Consider the following 12,081-nt stretch of genomic DNA (forward strand, 5'->3'; position numbering starts at 1 on the left):
TATAGTATGCTCACCCATCTACACACAATACCCCATAATGACAGAGCAAAAACAGGATTTTCTAAATTTTTGCAAATGTATTAAAAATTAAAACCATAAATATGACATTTACATAGGTATTTAGACCCTTTGGTCAGTACTTTGTTGTAGTATCTTTGGCAGCGATTACAGCCTCAAGTCTACTTGGCTAGGACTCTACAAGCTTGGCACACCTGTGTTTGGGGAGTTTCTCCCATTCCTCACTGCAGATCCTCTCAAGCTCTGTCAGGTTGGATAAGGAATGTTGCTGCACAGCTATTTTCAGGTCTCACCAGAGATGTTCGACCGGGTTCAATCCAGGCACTGGTTGGGCCACTCAAGGACATTCAGAGACTTGTCCCAATGCCACTCCAGCGTTGTCTTGGCTGTGTGCTTAGGATCGTTGTCCGGTCAGAAGGTGAACCTTCGCCCCAGTCTGAGGTCCTGATCGCTCTGGAGCAGGTTTTCATCAAAGATCTCTCTGTACTTTGCTCCGTTAATCTATCTCTCGATCCTGACTAGTCTCCCAGTGCCTGCTGCTGAAAAACATCCCAACAGCATGATGCTGTCACCACCATGCTTCACCGTAGTGCGTGACGCTTGGCATTCAGGCCAAAGAGTTCAATCTTGGTTTCATCAGACCAGAGAATCTTGTTTCTCATGGTCTGAGAGTCCTTTTAATGTGCCTTTTTGGCAAACTCTAAGAGGGCTGTCATGTGTCTTTTTACTGAGGAGCGGCTTCTGTCTGGCCGCTCTACCATAAAGGTCTGATTTGGTGGAGTGCTGCAGAGATGGTTGTCCTTCTGGAAGGTTCTCCCATATCCACAGTGGAACTCTGGAGCTCTGTCAGTGACCATCGGGTTCTTGATCACCTCCCTGACCAAGGTCCTTCTCCCCCTGATTGCTCAGTTTGGCCGGGCGGCCAGCTCTAGGAAGAGTCTTGGTGGTTCCAAACTTCTTCCATTTAAGAAAGACGGAGGCCACTGTGTTCTTGGGGACCTTTAATAATGCGACATTTTTTGGTACCCTTCCCCAGATCTGTGCCTTGACACAATCCTGTCTCAGAGATCTACGGACAATTCCTTCGAATTCATGGCTTGGTTTTTGCTCTGACATGCACTGTCAACTGTGGGACTTTTTTATAGTCACGTTTGTGCCTTTCCAAATCATGTCCAATCAATTGAATTTCCAACAGGTGGACTCCAATCAAGTTGTAGAAACATCTCAAGGATGATCACTGGAAACAGAATGCACCTGAGTACATTTTCGATTCTCATAGCAAACGGTCTGAATACTTATGTAAATACAGTATTTATTTCTTATTTTGCAAAAAAATCGAAAAACCTGTTTTCGCATTGTCATTATATTGTTATGTGTGTCGATTGATGAAAAACATATATTGAATCCACATTAGAATAAAGCTGTAGCGTAACAAAATGTGAATAAGGTGAAGGGGACTGAGTACTTTCTGAAAGCTCTGCATAGGCCCTAGTGAGGAGACAACAGTCTATATAGGCCCTAGTGAGGAGACAACAGTCTATATAGGCCCTAGTGAGGAGACAACAGTCTATATAGACCCTAGTGAGGAGACAACAGTCTATATAGGCCCTAGTGAGGAGACAACAGTCTATATAGGCCCTAGTGAGGAGACAACAGTCTATATAGGCCCTAGTGAGGAGACAACAGTCTATATAGGCCCTAGTGAGGAGACAACAGTCTATATAGGCCCTAGTGAGGAGACAACAGTCTATATAGGCCCTAGTGAGGAGACAACAGTCTATATAGGCCCTAGTGAGGAGACAACAGTCTATATAGGCCCTAGTGAGGAGACAACAGTCTATATAGGCCCTAGTGAGGAGACAACAGTCTATATAGGCCCTAGTGAGGAGACAACAGTCTATATAGGCCCTAATGAGGAGACAACAGTCTATATAGGCCCTAGTGAGGAGACAACAGTCTATATAGACCCTAGTGAGGAGACAACAGTCTATATAGGCCCTAGTGAGGACACAACAGTCTATATAGACCCTAGTGAGGAGACAACAGTCTATATAGGCCCTAGTGAGGAGACAACAGTCTATATAGACCCTAGTGAGGAGACAACAGTCTATATAGGCTCTAATGAGGAGACAACAGTCTATATAGGCCCTAGTGAGGAGACAACAGTCTATATAGGCCCTAGTGAGGAGACAACAGTCTATATAGGCCCTAGTGAGGAGACAACAGTCTATATAGGCCCTAGTGAGGAGACAACAGTCTATATAGGCCCTAGTGAGGAGACAACAGTCTATATAGGCCCTAGTGAGGAGACAACAGTCTATATAGGCCCTAGTGAGGAGACAACAGTCTATATAGGCCCTAGTGAGGAGACAACAGTCTATATAGGCCCTAGTGAGGAGACAACAGTCTATATAGGCCCTAGTGAGGAGACAACAGTCTATATAGGCCCTAATGAGGAGACAACAGTCTATATAGGCCCTAGTGAGGAGACAACAGTCTATATAGACCCTAGTGAGGAGACAACAGTCTATATAGGCCCTAGTGAGGACACAACAGTCTATATAGACCCTAGTGAGGAGACAACAGTCTATATAGGCCCTAGTGAGGAGACAACAGTCTATATAGACCCTAGTGAGGAGACAACAGTCTATATAGGCTCTAATGAGGAGACAACAGTCTATATAGGCCCTAGTGAGGAGACAACAGTCTATATAGGCCCTAGTGAGGAGACAACAGTCTATATAGGCCCTAGTGAGGAGACAACAGTCTATATAGGCCCTAGTGAGGAGACAACAGTCTATATAGGCCCTAGTGAGGAGACAACAGTCTATATAGACCCTAGTGAGGAGACAACAGTCTATATAGGCCCTAGTGAGGACACAACAGTCTATATAGACCCTAGTGAGGAGACAACAGTCTATATAGGCCCTAGTGAGGAGACAACAGTCTATATAGACCCTAGTGAGGAGACAACAGTCTACATAGGCCCTAATGAGAAGACAACAGTCTATATAGGCCCTAGTGAGGAGACAACAGTCTATATAGGCCCTAGTGAGGAGACAACAGTCTATATAGACCCTAATGAGGAGACAACAGTCTATATAGGCCCTAGTGAGGAGACAACAGTCTATATAGGCCCTAGTGAGGAGACAACAGTCTATATAGGCCCTAGTGAGGAGACAACAGTCTATATAGACCCTAATGAGAAGACAACAGTCTATATAGACCCTAGTGAGGAGACAACAGTCTATATAGGCCCTAGTGAGGAGACAACAGTCTATATAGGCCCTAGTGAGGAGACAACAGTCTATATAGACCCTAATGAGGAGACAACAGTCTATATAGGCCCTAGTGAGGAGACAACAGTCTATATAGGCCCTAGTGAGGAGACAACAGTCTATATAGGCCCTAGTGAGGAGACAACAGTCTATATAGGCCCTAGTGAGGACACAACAGTCTATATAGACCCTAGTGAGGAGACAACAGTCTATATAGGCCCTAGTGAGGAGACAACAGTCTATATAGACCCTAGTGAGGAGACAACAGTCTACATAGGCCCTAATGAGAAGACAACAGTCTATATAGGCCCTAGTGAGGAGACAACAGTCTATATAGGCCCGAATGAGGAGACAACAGTCTATATAGGCCCTAGTGAGGAGACAACAGTCTATATAGGCCCTAGTGAGGAGACAACAGTCTATATTGACCCTAATGAGGAGACAACAGTCTATATGTATATATATAGACTTTGTGTTTGATGTGTATATTTTATGGCTCCTTTTTGGTTTATTGTTCTTAACCTTTCTTGATAATTGTTGCCTTGAGGTGTCTTCAGAGAAGTAGGCAGCTCTATTGTCCCTGGGTGTGTCCCAATTGCTACCCTGTTCCATACGTTGTGCAATACTTTTGACCAGAGCCTTTGCCTTTAAAGTAGTGCACTATATAGGGAATAGGGTGCCATTTGGGACAAAGTCCCTGTGTTACCAAACAGGGCTGACGGTAGAGCTGGTTACCGTCCCTGGCTAGCAGAATTACTCATCATTTACTGTCATTTAGCTCACGTTGTTTTAGTGTGCAGCTTAGTCATTACTTCAGAAAGCAGAAAAATAACACTTAGAAGCTAGCAGAAGACTTTGACAAAGCTCTTTCAGTCTCTTGTTCTGGCCCTTTAATGATACACCCAAATTCCATGCTTAATTATGCGATGTGAAATTGTATGTTTTGTTCATGGAATAAATGTGTTTGTTTGTGTGTCTGTTGTGCGTGGTTGACACTTAGCTGACATTGTGAATAGACAGGTGTGAATCACCTGGAATTTCCAGGTGAACCTAAAGAAGAGCCGTCATAATTTGTCAATTTCAAGTCAAGCCTGTTTATTTACAAGTTTCAACAGGGAGACTGTTTTCTAATTGACCGTTTAGAGTGGTTGTTTACAAGGTTTCCACTGATCTTGTGACTTGATATTAGTAGAAACACGTGACTTTAAAACAATAACACAGCAGCCTGAAACTCTCCTGATTGGGGTTTCATTCATCCATCAATTCATCAGATTTTTATGGTAAAACAATTGGACAGCCCACTCACTCATTAACACCTGACATTTCCATGGAGTCCTGGGATCCATATAAACGTCATCCACAATATACAGGTATACCATATACTTACTGTAAGATAAGTGAGTCATTAAAGGGTCATAGGAGAAGATCAACAACTTCTTCCATTGAACTGTGTCTCTTATCTAGAAGAGAAACTGCTTCCATTGAACTGATTCTGTACATAAAAACTACAATAACCAGGCACGTACACAGAGAGGGTTCTACAAGTCCACAGAGAGGGTTCTACAAGTCAACAGAGAGGGTTCTACAAGTCCACAGAGAGGGTTCTACAAGTCCACAGAGAGGGTTCTACAAGTCTACAGAGAGGGTTCTTCAAGTCCACAGAAAGTGTTCTACAAATGCTCCCCCCTCTCTTGTGAAAATTCTCTACAAAGAAGATTGATCCATCATAAACTGGACGTACACTGAGTGAACTAAATATTAGGAACACCTTTAGTACACTCAGTGTATGTGCCCTTTGTAGACATGAACACCTGCCCTGTAAATGTCAATATACGGCCCTGGCAATTCTCCTGACGTGACCTACTATGCTATAGAAGTGACCTGGAAGTGTTTAACTCGTTCTATGGAACTTTCCTGCCTCACCTGAGAGTAGAGGAGGTGAGAGACCGCCCTTTCTGGGAAAATACCAGAATTTTGTTTCCTCCCCCAAGGCTTAAAATAAGAGCACACACTCTTCTCTCTCACACACAAAGTTTTGTCATAGGATAGTTGGTCGCTGTGCTGAAAATCTTCCAGAACCTGTAAGTAAAATATTGCCTCTCATTGATAATGATAAAAGTGAAAAGCTTTGTCTATATCAGATAACTACGGATGTTATAAATGTGTGTGATATTTTTGAAGATATTTTTCTCTTCATGTCTTTTCAGAAAAACATGACAGCCTGTTGATTTAAGATATGTTATTACATTATATATGTTTACATAGTGCCAGTGATGAAGTCACTGAGTCTAATTTAATTTATTTTAACATCTTAATGTCTTTTGCAGATTCCTGACCTGCGCTCCAAAGCACAGATCTAGGATCAGCTCATCCTCATCAAATCCAAACCAGGACCTGAATAAACCACAAGGGGAACACTGACCTCAGACCAGCGTTTAAACCCCACGTCTTCCTGCCCAGACACTGACTCTCTGTCTGGAGTTCCTCTGTGCTCCAGCCGTATATCCATCCATCCATCCATCCATCCACACCCCAGCCATCCAGCCATGGGTCTGATGAGTGAGGACATGGAGTGCTGCGTCTGCCTCCAGTCCTACTCTCGTAGGGAGAAGATCCCTCGGATGCTCCACTGTAAGCACACAGTATGTGGGCTGTGCTTGCAGGCGATGTCCAGGCACCAGAGCGGCCTACTGACAGTCTGCTGCCCACTGTGCCGTTGGATCACCTGCACCGAGCCCAGCCTCACCCTGCCGGGGTCGCTGTGGGTTAACACTGAGATCTGGGACCAGATACTAGACACACAACAGGAAGAGGAGGAGGAGGAAGAGGAGGAAGAGTGGAAGGAAGCTAACAGACAGACACAGACCACTACACAGTACACATGGTGAGTACCCAGGCAAAGGTGGATGGATTGATAGACTGATTTAGAAACCTGGAGAAACCTTCCTCTGCTCTCTGCTCTTCCTCTCATTTTGTCTCATTTTGCTCTCTCTCTCTGCTCTCTCTCTGCTCTCTCTCTCTCTGCTCTCTCACTCTGCTATCACTCGCTGCTATCACTCTCTGCTATCACTCTCCCCTTTGCAGTGCTCTGGTTTTTTTCTCTCTCTCTCGTATCTCTTGTTCTCTATCTATCTCTCTCTATCTCTCTCTCTCTCTCTCTCACGTATCTCTCCTTTTCTCTCTCTCTCTCTCTCCCTCTCTGTATCACTATATCTATTGGTCTTGATTTCTCTCTTCATCAGTTGTATTGTTGTACTGTGATGGTTTTACTTTAGGTGACAGTTTCCTCACGTTGATGGTATTATGATTGTATTATGCAGTTAGTACAGCTTCCTTTTTAGGTTCAGAAGTCTCTTCAATTACTAAACTGAAATTCTCTCTCTCTCTCTCTCTCTCTCTCTCTCTCTCTCTCTCTGCCTACTCTGTTTCTTTCCCCCTACTCTCCTGTCCTCCAGGTCTCCATCAAGGCATTGTGGCCTGAGGCTCAAACTACAGAATTTCCTGAGGAGGATGAAGCACATTGTACTGTAAACCGAGAAGACGAAGAGCAGAGAAGAAGAAGACTGGATGTTACCATTTCAGAGTAGGAGATACTCATTGAGTAATGAAGCGAATTCACTAAACAGGACCGACCTGGGATTTTCCATAGTGAGGCAAGATTGAACAAATTATTAATATTCTTTGGGTTTGATTGACTTTGGGTATGTGTAATGTTCTCAGTCAACTTACCTGGTAAAATAAGGGTTAAATAATATTAATAATAATGAAGGATGGATAGGGGATAGATAGATAGATAGATAGATAGGTAGATAGATAGATAGATAGATAGATAGATAGATAGATAGATAGATAGATAGATAGATAGATAGATAGATAGATAGATAGATAGATAGATAGATAGATAGATAGATAGATAGATAGATAGATAGATAGATAGATAGATGATAGATAGATAGAGGGGTGAAGGTTAGAGACTGTGTGCTGTACAATGTGTGCTGTGTACAATACAATATACTGTGAACAATGTTTATAATAGATGTTTAATCATTTGATAAAAGGTGTATTACTGCGTGAAGGGAAGTGGATGTTTAGTATTTATTATTACATCATTTTATAACAGCTTTAATATTGCAGATTGATTGTTAATTTTATTAATGTAATTGTCTGCATCATTTCCAATCCCCCATATAAGGGAAGTTGGATTTGTTTATCCTAATTTTACATGTTTTATTTATCTGTTCTGTTTAAAGAGCATGTTTTTTTTATACTGGAATTATATTTATTGGTAAATAAATACATCTACTTTAAAATAACCCTGTCTTAGAGTTGTGAAATTGCTTGTTACTATCATTACATTAGGAAAGTAACTGTCCGATATCCAACTATTTATGCACCCCAAATAGAGTTGGGGGTGTTAATTCACTACACATTCTACCCTACTATTTCCTAAAACACAAAACAACCCAAAACATTCCACTGTCCTTGGTTTTGGTGTGTGCTGTACATGACTGAAATCACTCTCTGTTGTAATCATGTTTCAGAGAACCTTGAATGCATTCATGCATATGAGATTCCCTAAAAGCACATCACATTGATGAAGCTATAACCAAATATACTTTTTCGTAGCAGGTTAGGAGAATTTACGCAGCAGGTTAGGAGAATTAACTTAGCAGGTTAGGAGAATGTGGTTAAAAGAATAGATAGATAGTCCCGTGTGGCTCAGTTGGTAGAGCATGGTGATTGTAACGCCAGGGTGGTGGGTTCAATTCCCACGGGGGACCAATACGGGAAGATTTTTTTTTAAATGAAATGTATGCATTCACTACTGTAAGTTGCTCTGGATAAGAGTGTCTGCTAAATGACTAAAATGTATAAAATGTTAGGAAAAGGCTTAGGGTTAGCTCTCCTAACCAGCTACGAAGTCACTTCTGGTTGTAGCTATATCGAAGTGGTGTGTTTTTAGGAAGTCCTTCTGTGATTGGTGACCATAATGAGGAGAGAACAAGTCTACATAGGCCCTAGTGAGGAGACAACAGTCTATATAGGCCCTAGTGAGGAGACAACAGTCTATATAGGCCCTAGTGAGGAGACAACAGTCTATATAGGCTCTAATGAGGAGACAACAGTCTATATAGGCCCTAATGAGGAGACAGCAGTCTATATAGACCCTAGTGAGGAGACAACAGTCTATATTGACCCTAATGAGGAGACAACAGTCTATATAGGCCCTAATGAGGAGACAACAGTCTATATACAGTGGGGGGGAAAAGTATTTGATCCCCTGCTGATTTTGTACATTTGCCCACTGATAAATAAAGGATCAGTCTATAATTTTAATGGTAGGTTTATTTGAACAGTGAGAGACAGAATAACAAAAATATACAGAAAAACGCTTGTCAGAAATGTTATAAATTTATTTGCATTTTAATGAGGGAAATATGTATTTGACCCCCTCTCAATCAGAAAGATTTCTGGCTCCCAGGTGTCTTTTATACAGGTAACGAGCTGAGATTAGGAGCACACTCTTAAAGGGAGTGCTTCTAACTGCAGCTTGTTACCTGTAAAAAAGACACATGTCCACAGAAGCAATCAATCAATCAGATTCCAAACTCTCTACCATGGCCAAGACCAAAGAGCTCTCCAAGGATGTCAGGGACAAGATTGTAGATCTACACAAGGCTGGAATGGGCTACAAGACCATCGCCAAGCAGCTTGGTGAGAAGGTGACAACATTTGGTGTGATTATTCTCAAATGGAAGAAACACAAAAGAACTGTCAATATCCCTCGGCCTGGGGCTCCATGCAAGATCTCACCTCGTGGGGTTGCAATTTTCATGAGAACGGTGAGGAATCAGCCCAGAACTACACGGGAGGATCTTGTCAATGATCTCAAGGCAGCTGGGACCATAGTCACCAAGAAAACAATTGGTAACACACTACGCCGTGAAGGACTGAAATCCTGCAGCGCCCGGAAGGTCACCCTTCTCAAGAATACATATACATGCCCGTCTGAAGTTTGCCAATGAACATCTGAATGACTCAGAGGACAACTGGTGAAAGTGTTGTGGTCAGATGAGACCAAAATGGAGCTCTTTGGCATCAACTCAACTCGCTGTGTTTGGAGGAGGAGGAATGCTGCCTATGACCCCAAGAACACCATCTCCACCGTCAAACATGGAGGTGGAAACATAATGCTTTGGGGGTGTTTTTCTGCTAAGGGGACAGGACAACTTCACCGCATCATTTGACGGGGCCATGTACTGTAAAATCTTGGGTGAGAACCTCCTTCCCTCAGCCAGGGCATTGAAAATTGGTCGTGGATGGGTATTCCAGCATGACAATGACCCAAAACACATGGCCAAGGCAACAAAGGAGTAGCTCAAGAAGAAGCACATTAAGGTCCTGGAGTGGCCTAGCCAGTCTCCAGACCTTAATCCAATAGAAAATCTATGGAGGGAGCTGAAGGTTCGAGTTGCCAAACATCAGCCTCGAAACCTTAATGACTTGGAGAAGATCTGCAAAGAGGAGTGGGACAAAATCCCTCCTGAGATGTGTGCAAACCTGGTGGCCAACTACAAGAAACGTCTGACCTCTGTGATTGCCAACAAGGGTTTTGCCACCAAGTACTAAGTCATGTTTTGCAGAGGGGTCAAATACTTATTTCCCTCATTAAAATGGAAATCATTTTATAACATTTTTGTCATGCGTTTTTCTGTATTTTTGTTGTTGTTATTCTGTCTCTCACTGTTAATATAAACCTACCATTAAAATTATAGACTGATCATTTCTTTGGAAGTGGGCAAACGTAGAAAATCAGCAGGGGAACAAATACTTTTTTCCCCACTGTATATACTGCACTGTATATATATATATATGTATATATATAGACTTTGTGTTTGATATGTATATTTTATGGCTCCTTTTTGGTTTATTGTTCTTAACCTTTCTTGATAATTGTAGCCTTGAGGTGTCTGTCAGAGAAGTAGGCAGCTCTATTGTCCCTGGGTGTGTCCCAATTGGAACCCTATTCCATATGTAGTGCACTACTTTTGACCAGAGCCTTTGCCTTTAAAGTAGTGCACTATATAGGGAATAGGGTGCCATTTGGGACAAAGTCCCTGTGTTACCAAACAGGGCTGATAGTAGAGCTGGTTACCGTCCCTGGCTAGCAGAATTACTCATCATTTACTGTCATTTAGCTCACGTTGTTTTAGTGTGCAGCTTAGTCATTACTTCAGAAAGCAGAAAAATAACAATTATAAGCTAGCAGAAGACTTTGACAAAGCTCTTTCAGTCTCTTGTTCTGGCCCTTTAATGATAGGAAATCATTAGTGAGATACACCCAAATTCCATGCTTAATTATGCGATGTGAAATTGTATGTTTTGTCCATGGAATAAATGTGTTTGTTTGTGTGTCTGTTGTGCGTTAGTGGTTGGCACTTAGCTGACATTGTGAATAGACAGGTGTGAATCACCTGGAATTTCCAGGTGAACCTAAAGAAGAGCTGTCATAGTTTGTCAATTTCAAGTCAAGCCTGTTTATTTACAAGTTTCAACAGGGAGACTGTTTTCTAATTGACCGTTTAGAGTGGTTGTTTACAAGGTTTCCACTGATCTTGTGACTTGATATTAGTAGAAACACGTGACTTTAAAACAATAACACAGCAGCCTGAAACTCTCCTGATTGGGGTTTCATTCATCCATCAATTCATCAGATTTTTATGGTAAAACAACTGGACAGCCCACTCACTCATTAACACCTGACATTTCCATGGAGTCCTGGGATCCATATAAACTATAATAAACGTCATCCACAATATACAGGTATACCACATACTGTAAGATAAGTGAGTCATTAAAGGGTCATAGGAGAAGATCAACAACTTCTTCCATTGAACTGTGTCTCTTATCTAGAAGAGAAACTGCTTCCATTGAACTGATTCTGTACATAAACACTACAATAACCAGGAACGTACACAGAGAGGGTTCTACAAGTCCACAGAGAGGGTTCTACTAGTCCACAGAGAGGGTTCTACAAGTCCACAGAGAGGGTTCTACAAGTCTACAGAGAGGGTTCTACTAGTCCACAGAGAGGGTTCTACAAGTCCACAGAGAGGGTTCTACAAGTCCACAGAGAGGATTCTGCAATTCCACAGATGGGGTTCTACAAGTCCACAGACAGGATTCTACAAGTCCAAAGAAAGGGTTCTACAAATGCTCCCCTCTCTCTTGTGAAAATTCTCCTCCAAAGAAGATTGATCCATCATAAACTGGACGTACACTGACTGACACAAACATTAGAAACACCTTTTATTCACTCAGTCTATGTGCCCTTTGTAGACATGAACACCTGCCCTGTAAATGTGTCAAAGGAATTTTCTATCCTAATGCTATAAATTAACAATCAATATATCCTTGACTAATCCCCAGGGTTTGTAAGACACAGGGTTAATAATTAGGCAAGGACTCAGCTTTCTGCAAAAGGTCTGTTCAGTTTATTCAGAGAACGTTCTGAGGTCCAAATAACAAAGATGCTCATTTTATCCTCTCTCCGCTTACGCACACACCTCCACACCAACCGTAGATAACCTATGCACACACATACGCACAGACAGTAGGTGAACAGTATCTCTTCCTTCTCTTATCTAAATGTCAATACACGGCCCTGGCAATTCTCCTGAAGTGACCTACTATGCTATAGAAGTGACCTTGAAGTGTTTACCTCGTTCCATGGAACTTTACTGCCTCACCTGAGAGTAGAGGAGGTGAGAGACCGCCCTTTCTG

General features: G+C 42.2%; 1 protein-coding gene across 1 annotated transcript; it reads left to right on the forward strand.

Annotated features, from left to right (window-relative positions):
* The first annotated feature begins 5,289 nt into the window (after positions 1-5,289).
* LOC115207260 (E3 ubiquitin-protein ligase RNF186-like) lies at positions 5,290-7,609 on the forward strand. Its single transcript, XM_029774238.1, has 3 exons — positions 5,290-5,377; positions 5,624-6,180; positions 6,752-7,609. The coding sequence occupies exons 2-3, from the start codon at positions 5,843-5,845 to the stop codon at positions 6,825-6,827; spliced, it is 414 nt and encodes a 137-aa protein (XP_029630098.1). The 5' UTR covers positions 5,290-5,377; positions 5,624-5,842; the 3' UTR covers positions 6,828-7,609.
* The last annotated feature ends 4,472 nt before the right edge of the window (positions 7,610-12,081 follow it).

This window comes from Salmo trutta, chromosome 14 (assembly GCF_901001165.1).
Source record: "Salmo trutta chromosome 14, fSalTru1.1, whole genome shotgun sequence".
In the NCBI taxonomy this organism is placed as follows: domain Eukaryota; kingdom Metazoa; phylum Chordata; class Actinopteri; order Salmoniformes; family Salmonidae; genus Salmo; species Salmo trutta.